The 18,466-nt window shown below is 37.8% G+C and overlaps 1 protein-coding gene across 6 annotated transcripts; it reads left to right on the top strand.

The window, feature by feature from the left end:
- The first annotated feature begins 94 nt into the window (after window positions 1-94).
- LOC102222781 (MAP7 domain-containing protein 2-like) lies at window positions 95-17,340 on the top strand. 6 transcript variants are annotated; one of them, XM_023342766.1, is made up of 18 exons: window positions 95-473; window positions 552-604; window positions 2,732-2,824; window positions 3,282-3,368; window positions 3,446-3,523; window positions 4,228-4,406; window positions 4,601-4,694; window positions 6,924-7,013; window positions 9,859-9,965; window positions 10,061-10,176; window positions 10,244-10,575; window positions 10,671-10,815; window positions 10,935-11,103; window positions 11,819-11,923; window positions 12,050-12,100; window positions 12,270-12,309; window positions 14,153-14,822; window positions 15,634-17,340. In XM_023342766.1, the coding sequence occupies exons 2-18, from the start codon at window positions 568-570 to the stop codon at window positions 15,887-15,889; spliced, it is 2,649 nt and encodes an 882-aa protein (XP_023198534.1). In that variant the 5' UTR covers window positions 95-473; window positions 552-567; the 3' UTR covers window positions 15,890-17,340. The 6 variants fall into 6 exon arrangements, with proteins under 6 accessions (XP_023198534.1, XP_023198536.1, XP_023198532.1 ...); XM_023342764.1 differs by having other exon boundaries at window positions 97-473; window positions 10,668-10,815; XM_023342767.1 differs by having other exon boundaries at window positions 99-473; window positions 4,243-4,406; window positions 10,668-10,815.
- The last annotated feature ends 1,126 nt before the right edge of the window (window positions 17,341-18,466 follow it).

Genomic DNA, 18,466 nt, shown 5'->3' with positions numbered 1-18,466 from the left:
AGTATCACATCGGCAATCGCAATGGCAATCCCCGTTACATATATAGCCTTAATTAACAAAAGGCTTAAAAATATTGCGTGGAGGTATATAATTTAATTAGTGAAATTAATTACTGAATGGACGTTTACTAGAACTGTCAAATATTATGAACAATGATAGTTTAATGATGTGGATATGACCGCGAATTATTGGCCAGTATGTGCATTCTGTTATGTTCACTGCTAGAGTTGGACCTAGCTAAGCTGCGTGCTGTGCGCAACGTGGTAACAGTGCGCGCTCACGCAACCGATCGCATGCGCTCCATCATCCAGCAGCATCGATCTCCTCATCCACATCCTCTCAGCCTTTTCTAATGACCTTCAGTCCCTAGAGCTGCACGTCTCGGTTGTCTTTGTCCACCGTGGTGGCTCATGTTTTTTTTTTTTTTTTTTTGGAGTTGCTCTTGCCGCTGCTGTTGTTTTGGAGGAAAACAGGTACCTGCATCAGCATCACTGCGGACTGATTTGGTGGGACAACAGCTAACTCATTCATTTCTTTGTTTTCTGGCTCAGATCGCAGCTGAAATCCATGGCGAAAACGAACACGCCATCCATTGCAGTGACAGGTAAGGTTCATGCAAGGTTTATTTTGGACAGGTTTGAAACTGCGCTGTTGTATTTACGCCGGGATTAAAAGCAGACTCATGGATGACGCAACTGATCACCGCTTTCTGTGATGTCTGCACTTATCCGATTTGTTGTGCAGATCTTGGTATTTTTCTATAATAAAGCTTCCTAAAATTAATTAATAACACGCGGAAGAAACGTGCCAAATGTGTGTTTCTTTGTTTTTCGGCTTGATACGTGAATTCAGATGATCATTTTAGACAAAGCGATTCACATCAACGAAAGCGTTGAAATACAAAAGAAGAAAAGACAACTTCCTATAAACATGACATGCTCATGGATTATATTCTCGTCATCAATTCTGTGATGATTGAAGCATGAGACAATATTAAACTCGATTAAGATTAATATTTTACTTTAAATGAGTTTCCACACTCCCCACCCTGAAAGAGGGCACATTTCCCTGCAGGCCAGATCAAATTAGATGCAATGAGAGCAGATTGGCCCTTTTCAGTGCTCACTGCTTCTAACAGAAAAAAGTCAACTGAAAACCAAGGACTAAGATTTACAGCCATAGTTTAGGCGCTAACACCAAAACAATAAAAATAAATACCTTTTGTTTTAACGTTAATTCTAATGTGATTGGTTTATGTGACAAAAAATGTAGGCCTCAAAGCAGGTACACCATATGCAACAATTTCAAAGGGCTGGATTACCTCACTATCATTATGGTAAAATTAATGCAGTAGTTAGAAATCTGGTACTTACAAAAGTCCAGTGTAAATTGAACTAAATATTATCAATACAGTTTATAGAAAGTAGAGTTTGGGATTAGTGGAAGCTTTATTCTACTTATAAAAATTCAAAAGGGCAATTTTCCTCTTTCCTTTCTTTCTTTCTTTCTTTCTTCCTTCCTTTCTTTCTTTCAGCATCATATATTAACGAGGTGTCAAGCAGTATATTATGGAAGCTTAATATTTTGTCATTAAAAGGTCACATGCTCTAAAGACTAAACAAGTAGATATTTATGTGTTTAAATAAATGAAAACGTTTCCATTTATTTACGGAGCAGGGTGGTCATTGACCCCTCCTCCCCCTCTTGGGGTCGCTAGTGCTTCGAAAACGTAAAGGCTTCTCTAAAACCACCTGATTCATTACCTAATGGGTTTATTGTGCCCTCAGAAGCATCAATAAAATGTGTTTTTGTACAAATGTTGTAATCAGTGTGTTTAATCCAGCCAGTCGAGAACTTTGAAATTAGACCTGAGCAGCACTGGGTAAAGCACATTCAAGCTCGGACCTCATCAGTGTTACATGCCAGGTTTGACCTCTGACGTAAACCAAGTAATTCACTTGATGGAGTGAAGTGACTGTTTGTTGACAGTTTAGCTTGTGATGCACATATTGATTCAGTGAATTTGTGGGATTAAATGCTTTATATGGCAGTTTACACTGCTTTTGTCAGGAAGGCTCTGACAAAATTCAGCCTGCCATATTAAAACGTATTACATGTTTATTAGCTTTATTGCAAAATCTTTGACTATAACTGTGAATGATTTTATTCCTTGTGTCTGTTTGTAATTGATTGATGTGAGATTTTTTTTTTACAATATGATAATGCAGATTAAGTAAAACACAGTTTCACAGTATTCACAAAAAATTGAAATTATAAAAACGTTTAATTGCTTCTGCATTTGTTTCTATATAGATTTTAATAAACAGTCTAGCAATGCACAGCATTAGGTAGGAGAGGGACAGTGTACTGTCCCTCTCCTACAGTACACTCTAGCACTTTCTTATGCCGTCATATAAGAAACTGTGACTTATAGTCAAAAGGTCTTTAACTCATCAAAGGGACTTTAAATCATCCAAATGGTATCATTGATATTTTTTTATGTTTTTAAAATCTTAAATTTTAACACTGACCCAGGCCAAGTTATAGTCTTGTTTCAGTACATGTTATGAGTTGAAAGGGAGCATTTCCTTAATCTGTCAACCCCGACTGCTGGCTCACACTCATCGTCCACATACAGCTTGCCATTACAGCTCCAGAGCATTTTCTCCATGCATTTTATTGTTAATGCAAGAAAATCACCCCTGTGAACTGTCATTACATTGTGCATTAGGTGAAAAGATGGAGCTACCATCCATTACCCTTCTTCCTGACAAGAAATCGCCGACAAACAGTCACAGCTCTCCTGGTCGGACGGGAAAAACAAGTGAGTAATCCTTTCTCCGTCTCTCGTGCTTCAGTCACATAAATCCCACTTTATTTCCACGTGATATCATCTGGATAAAAGTCCCTTAAAGTACAAAGATTTAGACTCTTATCCAATTTCTAGGAGGTTCCCACAAACTTTATCTGTAGGCTTTATTTGGATATCCTGATGTCAGGTTTCATTGTTGTCAGGAGCTGATTACAACTCAGCAACACTAACAAGAAAGGACAGTCAGCATATGTAAAGTGATGAGCACATCTCTATGGCCTGGTGTCGCGGTTCGTCCTCGACATAAGGCATTTTGCAACACAATGCATTTAACACACATAAGCTTCCTTCAATTGAATGCATGTCCGCCCCTGCTGGCAGAAAAGCAGTGCTGCCGCTTAGTGCTGAAGTCCTTTTCAGGACAATCCGAGAATGCGTTTTAACCCCCAGGTGATTGTTTTGATTCCAGCTCCATCTAACGCAGAGAAGAGGCCACACATGAACGGACATGCATCCCCTTCACATCTAACAAGTAACAATCATGGAGGGAAACAAAGTGAGTGTTCCGCCCCGACGATGCAATCCCTACTGCAGTCTTGCCGACTTTTTCTGACATCATTACTAATCTTTTAGGTCAGGAAGGCTACATGAAGACTGACGACAGGATGCGTTTAGCCAAAGAGAGACGAGAGGAGAGGGAGAGGAGTCTGGGTAGGTTGATATCTTGTTTTTATTTTTGCTCAAAGCTTTCTTTGTAAGGTTTGCTTGTGATATAATATCTGTGGACCTTAATGGGTTGTATGAGGGCTCTTCTTGTAGAAGATTCATTTAGAGTTCACTGGGTTCCTGATATGATGAGCTGTGTCACCATGGAAAGTCTGAGAGCAACACTGAATGGTCTACAAAAGTAGGTCTTCGACTAGGAGATAATCTTGCTTCGCCAGTGGTTGCCCCATGGTGACAAGGATTTTATCTCAGTGATTTAATCTTGAACATAGAGAGACAGGCGAAATCAAACTTAGTCTAGCTCATAGGTGCAAGCTACAATAAACTTAAAAAATATGTATTCTAACTTCAAAACCAGATTTTTGTGATCTTAGTCATCATGCCACATCTTCACTAGGTATTATTTGTCCACTTTGTCCAAAAGTTTGCCAAATGTCCCAGATTATGAGAACATCTCTTGGAATCCTTTACAATGCTAAGAGATAATAGATAATACAATGTGAACTAAAGAGCACTGTATGCTGAAAATGAATCAAATGTTACTTTAGCTACTTATTAGTCTAAATGTGTGAAGAAACATTTAGACTAATACTTGCACTATTTCCGTTTTTGACAGAAATAGTGCAAACAAATTATGTTAATGTTTAACTACATAACATAATTTAAAACCATAAATTGTGGTTTTAAAGCCTTGTCTCTTGCAGCGGCCAGAGAGCAGCTGATCAGGGAGAAGGAGCGCAGGGCTCAACTGCAGTATGAGCGCACCGTGGAGGAGCGCTGGAAACGGCTGGAGGAGCAGAGGCAGAAAGAGGAGCTCCGGAGAGCCGCAGTGGAGGAGAAGAGGAGGCAGCAGCTCGAGGAGGAGAGGGTCAGATGAGTTTGAAAGTTTTGTTTTCAGACCTTGACATTGTGTAGTACCAGACTTAAAAAGCATGTTAAGGTTGAGCTCTTTTGACTTCATGCGTAGTATTTGGAATATAGCTGCTGATATTTTTGGAATGCCAAAGTCCAAGACGAGGTGAGGGAATTTAAACAAAGTAAGTTTATCCATGTTACACGCAGGAGCGGCTTGAGGCCCTCATGAAACGTTCTTTGGAGAGAAGCCTTCAGCTGGAGCAGAGAACAAAACGCTGGGGAAGGGGTTATCCTGGAGCAGGTAGGGAATTTCAGATACAAATGTTGTTTGTTCTGTAAACCTCAAGGATCTTTGTTGCCCTGCACACTTACTGACTCTTACTAAACATGTGTGTAAAGCCTTAAAGCCTAGTAGAAAAGCAAAATCTCACTGTGACTAACTGGAAAAACTTCAACCTTTGCTTACATTTACCCAGAAATAAAACATCTCATGTTAAGAACAGTTTGTTTTTTGCAAAACAATTAATTCCCCACTTATTAGCTCAACTGAATTTATTTAAACTGATTACTACTAAAACATATTTTAAAGTTGACTAGAGTGTCTGGGAATCTTTCGTCTACAAAAGGCCTCTAATTAAAATAGGAAAGCAAAAAGCATATGTGATTAAAATGGAAATATATCAGTCTTGATAAGTCAGGAGAAGGCTACAGGATCCTGCAATCAGTGTTTTGTAATGAAATGTTTGAGCATATTCTCTGGACAAATATATTCCATTTAATTTAAAATGGTTATAATTTCAGCAGGAGAAATATTCACAACACAGCAATGGTTCAGCTGACACAAAATCAAAATTCTTCCAGACGAAGAAATGAGACCCAGGAAAAGACTCAGGACTCCAGATTTTTTTAGGAAGATTATAATAAGTGAATAGGCAAAGATTTCTCACTATCTACATGCTCTAACCTTGTGAAATGTTTTAGGACAAGACTGAGTGCTGGCTTATTAACAAAAAGGTTTATTTTTTTACAAAGCACTAACGGCATCAAGGGTTCCTTCTCTACCCCTCTCAATATAGAAAAATTAAAGGTTAAATTTTTCTAAAGTTTTCGTGTAAGATTTTGCAACAACAACAAAAAGAAATAAATTAGCCCAAGCCTTTTTAGCATACACATGCAACATTGCGCATGTTTTAATGAGAGCTGCGACCATTGCTTGTGGCCTGCTTATTAAAGTTTGCATGAATGTATACACCAGACAAATAAGTATGGAACATGTCAATGTTTTCTTTTTCAGTTTAAATAGTTCTAATGGGGGCATCAACAGGGAATTTACCACGTGTCGATAACGACTCAAGTGATCCATGCATACAATGAACTCAGAGCAAATTAATCCACAAAGAATTTCCTTGGCAAAATTTTGGAAGTACATCCAAAGGGTTCACCTTTGGTCTCATCTGAGGAGATCAAATTCTCCTAATATTTTAACTGGTTTGTCAAAATCTACAGCATCAAACTTTAAACAAGCTTCAGCATGGTTTTGTTCAGCAGTGCAGTGACTTTCCATACTTGAGTCTTGGACTATGTGGACAGCTCTTGGACCACTTTTTTGCTTATTTTTTTGACTTCTCTGTCAGAAATCTTAAAGAGGTACCTGGCAGTGGCTTATTTATGGACAAATTATCTTCTTTTCAGATTGTCATTCGAATGGGACTCACTGGAAAATTTAGAAGCTTAGAAATACACCTGTAGCATTGCTGTTAGTATACTTTGCTGCATTTAAAATTTTATATGAAGATCTCTTTGCATTTACCAGTCGTAAATACTTCAATGCTTTGTTAATGAAAAGTCTTCTATATAGGTCATCATTGAGGGACCTTAAATAATATGTGCTCAACTTTTAATTTCCATTTGGGATTAATAAGATGTTTTTGAATTTGAAGTGAATTGAATCAGTAAGGTAAATGATACTGAATGTCTTCTTAATACTGATAGATTTCAGTTTCTTAGCTTCTGTCCCGTTTTGCTTATCATGCTCAACATGTATTCTAAGTTATCAATATGGTTATTTGCTTTGACTACCATTACATGTATGATCTACTTGAGTTTTACCAGATGTCAAAGATCCCATGAAACATTTTCCAAACTGAGAAAAACGTTGATGGTTTCAATATTTATTTTACCTGCTGTATCTCTTTTCCCAGAGAGGCATTATAGAATTACATGTCGGCATGGATGTCTCTTCTCCATCTGTAGAAATCACGTTCTGAACTTCTGCGAATAAATCCAGTGCTGGTAAATGCTAACAAAAACCAGCAATATTTTATTTATTATCACTCACGTTTCTGCTGTCACTGCATTCATCACTACAAAACATTTTCAAACTCACACAATATTCCAGTTCACTCTGCATCGTCACATCCCTGCTGGTATGTTAATTCTCACTCATTCGCCGCAGCTGGATAAGACCTTTATCAAAGAAACTGTTCATAATGCTCTGTTTGCTCTGCTCTGCTCCGCCTGCTGCCTCTAGGTGACTGTGAGAATGTCCCACTCCCTTTCTCTGCTGTCTCCGCCTTTTCCCATGGCATTGCCTCCCCCCATCCTGCTGTCAGCGGATCTGGTAAAGTTAAGCCCCCACCCATGACCTCCCAAATGCGTCTCCCGCATGTTCATCCAACAGTTACAGTGTCTGTGTGACCATGTTTGTTTCTACGTAGATTGAAACAGGAGTTCAACAATGTAAACTCTTCCTGTGTTGCAGGAGGAGTTGGCTTCTTTTTGTGTTGGTCTGTGATATAATATGATGCAGTGCTTTGCAAAAGTTTGTATACCCTGTGAACTTTCTATCACATCTTAGTTTCTGCAAATATGTTTCAAATTTTTCGTGTCAAAATTGTTGCAAAGCTATGTTTTTTTAAAATTCCCCTTTTCTGAGACACTGCTAAAATAAAATATATTGTTTAATCTCGCTAAATTGTTTGTTAGTGGACACCAGTGAGACATCCACAGGTAGGAGAGTCTGTTGACAGGATAACTATTAGTCACCTAACATTTATGCATCACAATGGCTCAGTCAAAGTCCACATCAAGATCTGAACAGAAATACAGAGATGCTATGTTTATCAGATTTATTCTGTTTCTTCAATTTCACAATTTTGCTCTACTTTGCATAAATGAAATCCAAATGTTGCTTGCTACATGACAAAATTGGGAAAGCCTCAAAAGGTACAAACATTTTAGCTAGAGACTGTACATATGTGATAATCTATATGCTCAGCCCGCTTTCATTATTCTCTGTTTGGTCTCCTCAGCGGAAGCCTCCATCACTGAGTTAGAGGAAATGAGGAGCCGCAAAAACTTGGACACACATCTCCATGATTCAAATAGGGACAGATGTTATACCAGAATCCTTCACTGATTAACATTCACTCTGATTTTCTGACCTTGATGTGAACTGAATTTAAGCAAATGCAATTCTGTTGATCATTTGGTGGATGAGCTCACTTTTGTTCAGATTTGTATTGGTGTACATTTGCAAACAGCACCACCTTGCAGGAATAATAACAATCGGAAAATGGACCAGCATCACTGACTTTATAATTGTTGATGGGAACATGCTGTCCTCCATTATTCCATCTCCCATGGCCAGATTATTTGCTCTAGTAAACATATGCTTTCAGTGACTAAAACTCTGCACAGACTGCTTAAAAGCCAGCCTCTGGATTAATATTCCCAGCTTAGTGATCCCCTCAGTAACTAGGAACATGCTAAAGAGAATTGGATCAGGATGTCTTGGATATCTCAGTGGTCTGAAGAGTTTGGAATGTTTGTTTAGTTTTTCTTTTACATTTTTAACCTGGGATTGGGATTAGAAAATGACAGCAGCCATGTGGTGCTGACTTTGGCTTTTAACAGCAGACGGATGCAGAGATAAATCACACATGACCTAGAATAAAAATAGACACAGATATTGTTAGCCCAATGAGATGACTTCTGCACTCCTCAGAGCTTGCTCTTATGTCAGGTAGTTACAAAGACTATTTCTGGTGTCTTTCAATGAGGCCTATATTTAGGGCTTGGCTTGTTGTTTTTTTGTGATTGTGCTTTTTACAGCAAGTCTTTGTCTTTTTTAAAATCTTCTAACACTGTTTAAAGTGTGGCAGTTCAGAAACAATGTTTCTGGATTACTGTTTTTACATGATATTTTATTAAGGAAAAAGAAGGTAAATTTTCTAACTGCAAGTATTCATGTTAAACCTTTACACAAAATCTAACCTTGACAAAACACTGACAAGGTAAAACATTATTGTTCTTTCTATGATGCAATAATTGAGTCACAGAAATTAAATCTCATTTTCCCCTCCTGATTCTTGAATATCATGGCGCCTTCCCGGGGTCTGAATGCATGAACAGATACAGTGAAATGTGAAGGAGGATAATTTATTTCCAGTATAAATCTTGAACATGCATTACACATCATCCCATATTGTGATTCCAACCCCAATCTTAAATTATTTCTGCAGCACTGTCTTCACAAATTGCCCATGGGAAAGATAATAATAATAAAAAAAGCTTAAAATAAATTTGTCTTTTACGGTAGCAGCATAATTTCGCAAAGCCTTTTTTAGTGCACATATCCAGTGGTGGATGAAGGGGGTCTAATATTTTGAAGTAGCTATATTCAGCAAAATAACCAATGTCAGTCACACTTACTACTGACTACAACAGTTACTAAGAATACATTCATCTGAAACGTTTTTGAGAGACATGATAGGAAGGAGTCCTTTTTGTTCTACCATCACAATGCAAATATAATGGAGTCTGCCAAACTCGACTGGGACATTCCCAGTTCACAGAGAACCTACAAGAGAAGCCAGGACTCTGGATTATTTAGAGAGATTGTGCAAAGATCACTTTATAATCCCACCTACTTGTGAGATGTTATAGCTGAACACTAAATGCAATCCTGTTGGCAAAAAGTTCAGCTTTACTAAATTTCTCATTAGGGTTATGCTACTGCAAAAAGATTCATTTATTAGAATATTATTCTGGAAACTAGATGTTTGCATCCACTTTTTACAGACACAGTTTGGCCTCATTGTCTCACATTAAATTATTAAATTTAAGGTCAACTAGGATTAACAAATTTATTTTAGATTTACTAATTGTCAGACTAGTATAAGATTTTATTTAAAGAATTAAAAAAACCCACAAACACCTGTGGATAGTGGCACAGAAAATGAGAAATTAAAGCCTATGTGTCTGTTTATACATTGTATGTCAACATCTGGTTTCCTTTGGTTTTATAACACCATTTTGTCACCAACAAATTAGACTCTGAATATGAGTTCATACAAGTTATGTATTCTGTAGTTGAGTTCACTTTACACTGTCTGGGCAAATCTTTTCTGTCTGTATGATATTCAGTTGTAGAAACTGATTCAAATGTGTGTGCTGTTGTGCAGCACCCTGCAGCCCTCACAGGTCACCTTTCTGCAATGCACTCAATGCTGCAGCTCCCAACAGAGCTGGACTTCAGGGAGGCTCCCAGTCCACTCCCAGTACCCCCAAGGTCAGATCTTCATGTCGTGTTACGCATACTTACAAAAAAATGAGCAGCAGTTGAATTAACACTAGTTTTAAGCTTTATTCATACTCTGTTTTCAGAAAGAGCGGCTGCGCCGAGACAGAAGAACTGCTTCCCCGGTTTGTGGATCCCCTGTGCGAAGATCTGAATCCCCAGCAAGTGTCACTAGGCAGCTGACTTTTCCCTCTGCCTCCAGGTAAGATTATTTGTTGCAGAAATGAAAGGTCAAATATGCAGTTCCCTATCGTCAGTCTTTCTTTTAGCAGATTAGCGTCTAAGACCCGTACCCAGTCTCCCAGCAGTTCTCCTCAGTATCATCGTTCTCCAACCAGATGTCACCCTAACCAGAATAATGACAGGAAAGGAGAGGATAAGAAGCTGGAAAGAAGGGGGGAACAACCCAAAGCTGAGTCAGCAACAAGAACCAATGCAGAAACTAAAAACCTAAACTCATCTTCACAAGGCCAATTTGTTAGGAATTTGAGCAGAGAAACGTATGAGAAGAATCATTCGCCTGACAGAAGGAACCAAATGTCACCAAGACCGGATCCTTCAGAGAGAAGATTGCATGTCAACGGACAGAATGGAGACAAAGGTGAAGCTAGATTTACCCACAAATGCATTAAAATTTATCTCAACGCACATTTCATGTAAGGATTTTAACGACATCTTTCCCATGTTTTTTAGAAGCTGTTGCAAACGCACCCACAGGAAAAGTGGGAGCTGGCACGACAAATGCAGAGGAGGCTACAAGGCTGCTGGCAGAGCGCAGGCGCCAGGCACGAGCTCAGAAAGAACTGGAGGAGAGGAAACAGGAAAAAGAGCAAGAGGAAAGGTGAGTCCCTTGTAAAAATTTGGAGTTCTGACAGCTGGTTTGGACAGTGAGTCTTTGTAGACTAAACTTGTGAAAATAGAGTTTTGATCCTTGCTCTTGATATTGACAATTTCGATCAGATTGAGGGAAGAGGAACAGAAGAAGCAGCTTGCTCAGCAGCTACAGGGGCAACAAGCGAAGGTACAACAAGGGGAGGTGAGACGGAACAATGTGATGGACCATCACAGGCTCAAGCTGGAGGAAGACAAAAGAAAGGAAGAGCAACAGGAGGTCCAGATTGTGGCAGAGGTCAGTCACAACAATGAGGCAAATATAAAGCTTTACTTGATGGTTGTACAGTACCTTGCAAAGATATTCATACTCATTGAATACAGTTTATATTTTGTGATGCACAACAACCCCAGTGCCAAGCTGAGTGGCATTGAAGTTTTCCACTCACTTGTTGTGAGTTCTAACAAAATAACTAAGTTTATTTTGTTAAACTGAGCTAAAGCTGTAACTCTTGCTGTAACTGGAGTGAAAATAAATGTCAAACTCAGTCTTCAATTAGATTTAGGTTTGGACTTTGACTAGGTCATTCTAATACATTGATGTGCTTTGATCTAAACCATTGAATTGTTGCTATGGTTGTATGTCTCAGGTTCCTGTTTTTAGCCAAATCCATTTTTTCGTTAATCTTGACCAGCATTTCTGTCTCTGGTAGGAAAAGAACATCCCCAAAGCATTATGCTGCCACCACCCCGTTTCCTCATGAGAATGGTGTTGGTAGAATAAGGTTGAGTTCCCTAAAGGCATTTCTATTTTGGTGTCATCTGACCAGAGAGTTTATGAGTTTTTTTCAGCAAAGCTTGTCTTCTTGCCAGATTTGTAGAGTGTAGGCAAAATGTTACAAAGTATACGAATAGTTTTGGAAAACACTATCTTCACTTTTTATAGATATTTCTTTTTGTAGATGTTTAATTTTTTTTTTACAACAACTCCACTTGTTTTCTATGACAAATAGAAAGACAAAGCAAAGGTCCAGGCTAAAGAAGACACAGAACGTCAGCGGCAAGGCAGAGAACAGCAGACACAACAGGAAGAGGAAGAGCGGCAACTCAGGAAAAAGGTTTAGTTTAACAGAAATATCTTCAGAAATTAGCAAAAGCAATCCGAGGTTCATGGCTACAGTTTCCAATGTAAATATTCTAATTCAATAGTCAGAAAGTAAATCCCCATTTAAAATGTTTTGCAGAGAATTGAGGAGATTATGAAGAGAACCAGGAAGAGTGAAGCTGACATGAAGGTACTGTGAGAGGCCATTTTTCACCTGCAGATTGCGCAGCCAAGCTCCCCCCCTTCTAACTTCCTTTTATGGACTGCTTGACTTTCTGTTTTTGCTATTATTATTAAATTTTATTATTAATGACTCTTTGGTTTTGTGTCCTCATTGCCTCTGTTGTGCACTGAATCAGAAAGAGGAGCAGGTGCAGACGTTGCCGGTCTTACCTCCAGGTTAGTATACGTCCGGTCAGCCTGAAAACGTGTTTAAGTTTGCTTGCTGTCCATGCTTATTTCGCTCCTTGGCTGTATGCCTTGCTGCTGTAAAAATGCAAACAGGGCATGTGTGGTTTCTGATTTCATTTTTCCTATCAGCAAATCTTAAGCATGTGCAACAGCAATCTTAATTTCTCTGAGTTGGATTGTCTAAGTCTTGCAGACAGCAGCGACTTCTGATGCTTTGGCTTTGGTTCTTCAGAATGTGCAAAAAAGAATCCAACAATAAAAAAAACAAACAAAAAAACCCCAAACTCTATTGTTGCTCCTGCTCATGCATTTTAGTCTCATGATGAAGATCAGACTTTGCATGGGGACTGCAAACTGCATTCACCAAGACTGATTGATTGTGCAGTTATTAGGCAAAATAGTTTACATAATTACTACACAACATTGCAAAATATTGTTCACTACCCCATTTATTTTTTCAGATAATATGAAATAGATGTCACAAAATTATGATAAATTTAGTTAATAATTCTGACTAAATTATTAACTAATTTAATAATCGGTTTTAATCGGTAATCGGTTTTACGTCCAGAAGCAGCCAATGCCTCAAAAACCACCACTGTTCAAAACTGTACATTCAAACACTTCACACATGAATAAAAACAAACAAACAAAAAAACAACTGATTTATTAAATGCTTGTACAGCGAGCTGCAGTTAATTTGGCCTCCAAACCTATGAGTTAGCAACACAGGTTAGCTGGGGTTGATGTCATTCCCAGGTCCAAGTTTCAGCTTCAGGAATAAACAGAACAGAACATAAGTAGCTATCAGAACTGGTTTCTGGTTCACTGTCATAAACTACCCCAAAGTTGCTTTATTTATTTTTTACTTCACAAATAATGAATGCCAACATTTTTTTCCATTAATTAGGCAAGCAAAGCAATGACAATGAAATAGCCAGAGTTCAGAACTAAATATGGGAGAAAATATGTTGTGTTTTTGAAGAGTACTCTGATGTGCCCTCATTATCTGAGAGAGTTGGAGAACCTTCAAAAGACAGAAGGAATAAATATTGCTTAGACAAGAGGTGGAATGCTGATTTACGTCTACCAAATAACTCTGCACACTTTTACTTTTTCTATAAAACTTTTTTTTTGCTATATATTTGCTTATAAAAAAGCAAAAGTGTTCAGAGTTATTTGCTAGAAGTCAATCACTGTTCCACCTCTTGTCTTAGCCATATTTATCCATTCCGGCTTTTGAAGGTTCTCCAAATCTCTCAGATAAGGACATACAGTATGTCATATTACAAGGTGAAAAAAGTGACATCTTAAATGGGGTGCGAAAACTTTTGAGATCCACCACAGGTCAATTAATCCAATAACAAAAATCTAAACTGCATGCCTATGATTTTAATCATTTTAATAGATGGTTTTCTTACCTGCTACTCATGTCAGAAAAGCTACTTGCCTAATAACTGTGCATGCTAAATGTGGCTCCCTGTGGAGGTGAAGAAGCAGCAGTGAAGGATTTTTTTCCTCTTGATGCTGATTGGACATCCCTCACTGCGTAGCTGTATCATGGGAGCTGACCGTAAAGCCAGGCCTCTCTTCTAAATGCCCTTGGAATATTTTGGCAGCATGGTGTAGGGAACTGACCTGCAATGTGCAACTTAACACAATTTTATTGTTGAGTTTTATAATTAAAGAAAGGCTATTTTTGATCCCTGCTCTCTCTCCATGACTTTGGTCACCTTTATAAGCTCTGCATTTTTAACCAAGATCAAAGAAATACCCAGAAATATTGGAAGATCATTTCAAGTCCACTGTAATGTTTTTGTATTTTTCACAGGGGATGTAATTACCAAAGCTCATGTCATCAAGCAGGCAAGCAAAAAGGTTGAGTTTCAGGTAAAAGAGGAGATAATGGTGCAGGTTGAAACAAAGGAAAGTGTTACCCTCAAGAAAGAGGCAGCAGCAGCAGCACAGATGGACAGTGAGAAGAGTAAACAAGTTCAAAATAACACTCACCCAGTCACACAGGCACACTGTGTTCCTGAAAAGAGACCTGAGAAAAAACAAACCAGTAAAGAGAATTGTGGCAGCCAAATCAGCAAAGAGGCCAGCACCAGCACATTCAAGCAGAAGGGCAGAGAGATGGAGTTGAATCTGAACACACAGCACAGATCCATTGTCAAAATCACCACACAAGTTCACAAAGAGTCGACTGAACTGACAGGAGACGCTAACGCAATGCAAAGACAGGGGAGTGTGATGAATGGAGCAGCGAAGGGTGAAGGAAGTGCCTTAAAATGCAGCCATCCGACCTCTGAAGGAAGCAAACAGCAAAGTAATGTGTCAATCTCAGCTGAAAAGGCTAAGAAGGGGCCTAACGATGGAGTTGGTAGATCCTCTTTGACAATGGTACCGTTGGTCCATTTATCACCACCAGTCATCAAGCTGGAACCGCTAGATGTGAAAAGAACTGAATCCTGTGATGATGTGCAATCGATGGATGTTAGGTGAGTCCTTACTTACGGTGCCTCGCAGAAGTATTAATAATCTATGAACTTTCCCCGCATTCTTTGTGTTAGAACCGAAAGCTTTAATGAATTTGCTTTGATTTTATACTATGGACCAACTCAAACAAGCTTTGCACATCTAACGATTGAAATTTTTGCCCAATCTTCTTGGCAAAATGACTCAAGAATGTTGCATTTTTGTGATGTCTTTGATGTTGTTTAATCACTAATGTTTTATAACAAATCTCTGAGGCTTCCACAGAAAATCTGTTTTTAAACTAAGGTCAAATTAGTAGTAGGGGTGCACCAATAAAGTGGCCCCAATTTCCTTAATTTTGGAGATGGATGATCAGCCAATACTTACATGTGAAGCCGATTTTCCACCAATCTTATCTACCAGGGCAAATATCTAAAAAACATACACTGTCCTCTTTTGCGTTGCTGTGATAAAGGTTTGACTGATAGACCCACCCATCAGGTCATGTCTGCACATTTGTTGTTAATAATTACCACCTCACTGCTGCCAACTTAGTGACTTTTTTTGCTATTTTTAGCAACAATTAAGACAAAAAAAACAAAAAACGATATTGGTCAAATTTGGAATCAGCAGCTCAGGCTTCTTAAAAGATCGGTAATCGGCCAGAAAACTGCAATCGGTGCACTCCTATTATTTAATAGCTGTATGCTCTTAATTGTATTTACGGTATCATTAGGGTGTGCCATTGTGACATGACACAACATTTCCTGCCTCAGGAAAATTAAGCAGTTAAAATGCATTTAACTTCTATTTCTTTCTCACAATGTGTTTCAGCCCTTCTTCGAAGGTGGAACTAATATCCATCCCTGAGTGTTCGCCAGATAATGAAATCGAACAGGGTTTCATGAGCCACAACCAAGCTCTTAAGGACTTGATGGACCTGACAGGGAGTGTCACACACACAAAGCTCCCTTCTGAGAGCACCATAGGTGACTGCAACAAGAATCTGATACGAGGAGTTGTTAGTCCAATGACAGATTCGAAGCTTATAGGGGTAGCACCCCCATCCTCAAACAAGCTAAGCGTTTAGTTGTCGGTTTAACTCTTCCTCTTCTGCTTGTATCCACTTTCTTCTATGACTCTACAACCTGTGTGATTGTAGCTACAGGAATTGAGCCATAGAGACTGACTGAAAAATGCAAGCTGATAATGGAGCTTGTGAATTTATCTGTGAATGATTTCTTTTTGATTTAAAAGACAAAAATATGTAGGCTGACTCAAAAGTGCTTGTATATATGACGAAGTAGAAAACAACCAAAAAAAAGAATTTAAATATCAGGGTTCTAGATAAAATAGAAACTAGAAAACACAGGTTTCCTTTCTTGCATTAGCTTGTTACAAATTGCACAGATTTCTCATAGACCTGATATAATATTGAATTATTAAGAATTACTATTCTTGTTGCATTTCAAACTCTACCATCTTCCTGAATGTTTAGATTATATTCACTGACTTGGTGGAGTCACTGACTTGACTGTGTCAAGCTGTGTTATCCATGCATGTATTAATGAATGAAAGTATGAAAGTAAGACTCCACCCAAACTGGTAGAACCATTTTCTTCTTCACCCTATAAAACCTTATCATGGGACTGTTAACTTATTGAAATAATTCCCCTAAGTGCATGTCACAGAGCAAAAATGATGGCTGTCAAGAAAAGATGTTGCACCACTTTTCAAACAATAGCACACTAATATTTTTTTCTAGGTGAAAGGGGTGAATTTATGATGGTATAATAATCAAGCCAGGCACCCTTTATTTATGAATTTTTAAAAAGGCAGAAAAAAATTTTGACAGCTGGGAAAACTTTAGCTGTCAAGTTGACAGCTGAAGCAATTGTATCAATTGCTACACATTAAAGGCAATGTGTAGCAGCAACTTGCTTTGTCAGACACAGTTTCGGTAAATCTGTCATGCAGAATCAAAAGACTGGCATTGGACTGACACTGTCCAGTGCAAGAACAATAAAGATTCTGCTTCAGCAAAAACCTGTTTGGGCAGGTTGTGAAATAATAAACCATAGCAGGTATCATATTCCATGTTTGGAATTGAAGTTTTAGAAAAACATGCCTTAACAAGAGTGACTGGTTCATGTTATTATTCTTTGTTTGGTTTTTTTTCAGCAAGTGTGTGCAGCATTCTTGGAAATAGACTTTAGGCTCTTGAGCTATTTAAACTTCTTGAACACAAAAATTACAAGGTGATATTACCCAGGTGAAAACATGTATAGCATAACCATTGCATTTGCGCTGTTTTGCACATTAAATTATCTTCTTATAAACATGTGCATTCTGACTACTAACTAAAATATGGATGTAGAAAAATACTATTTTCAGGTCTGCTCATATACCATAACTCAACTGTATCACGATCAGCTTACATTATGCAAACACTGTGGACCTTGTTTGTGCATGGTTAGCATGGTCATGTCATCACTATGTAATCCAGTAGGAATCTAAATAAAAATAAATAAAGAGTAACAATAGGAATTTTGAGTTTCTGTGTGTGTTAATGTGAGTTTTCCTCAAGCTGGTAGTTTAAAAAAAACATAATTGAATGCGAAATGCAATCACATTGTACTGATTATCTAAGTTTATCTTTAGAAAAACAAATGCTCAAAGAACAAAATTATTGACAAGTGAAACTGATTGCATTCAGCAAGATCTGTAAGCTCTAATAAATTTCATAGTGCAAATATAACTCACATATCTTTCTGATTATGTTACACAAATTGAATCATTGAATCATATTGAACTACACAGCAAGTATTAAGTTATTTAAATAAAAGGGCAAAATACAATGTCTTACCTTAGTTCAGTAAAACTGTGAGTTTCTGTTGTCAACCCTTAACTGTGGACTATTTTTGATATTAGAGTGGTTATTTGCTGATAACAATTTACTTTCTGCATGAAGAATTTGTTGGTTATGACTGAATAATAACCAGTCATAACCAATGATGTGGAAATTACAGAGATAAAAAAGTATTAAAAGAGAGCAGCACAACATGTCTGCGAGTGTCTCTGTGTTTGAAACACACAAGGGTAGCAGAATAATTCCATAAAAATAACTGCAAAAATGCAGAAAATGATATAAGTAAAGAAAGTAAACAAAACCTTTGGTCTATGGATGTTAAGATTTGTTGCATTTTTGAAGTAACCCTTGAACTTACCTTTTGTAATGTTACAGACACAAGCCTCAGTGTATTTTATTGGGGTGTAAGTGATTTGTTAGAAAGTATTGAATAATAGACGAGTGGGAGACAGAAATAAATAATGGATTATTTTAAAGTTAATTACAAATAAAGCAGTGCTTTTTGAGTTAGAGATTAGGATGTTGTTTTAAAGCTAAACCCCTCTTTACCATAATTTTACCTTGCCTTTCATAATTTTGTTGCTCTTCTATTATTTGTCACTTCCATTCTACTCCACAAAAGTGCATTGCATTATTAGTTTATGATGTGGAATCCCAATAAAACATATAAAAATGTGTTGCTGTAATATAGTACATACGAATAGTCTATCTTATATTTTTACTAAACAAAATGAGTTTCTTATTGACATTTTGGTGTTTGTCTTTTAGAGAGAATAATACAAAAGAAAAGTATTTTTT

Source organism: Xiphophorus maculatus, chromosome 11 (assembly GCF_002775205.1).
Source record: "Xiphophorus maculatus strain JP 163 A chromosome 11, X_maculatus-5.0-male, whole genome shotgun sequence".
Classification (NCBI taxonomy): domain Eukaryota; kingdom Metazoa; phylum Chordata; class Actinopteri; order Cyprinodontiformes; family Poeciliidae; genus Xiphophorus; species Xiphophorus maculatus.
Note: the sequence above shows the minus strand (reverse complement) of the source record. Positions and strands in the feature narration are given on the sequence as shown.

Excerpts from the sequence above, each read along its gene's own strand:
- LOC102222781 (XM_023342764.1), top strand. The coding sequence starts at position 568 with ATGGCGAAAACGAACACGCCATCCATTGCAGTGACAG. Across the intron at positions 3,524-4,227 it reads GGAGAGGGAGAGGAGTCTGG|CCTTGTCTCTTGCAGCGGCC; the intron begins GTAGGTTGATAT and ends GTGGTTTTAAAG. Across the intron at positions 10,576-10,667 it reads CGGACAGAATGGAGACAAAG|AAGCTGTTGCAAACGCACCC; the intron begins GTGAAGCTAGAT and ends CATGTTTTTTAG.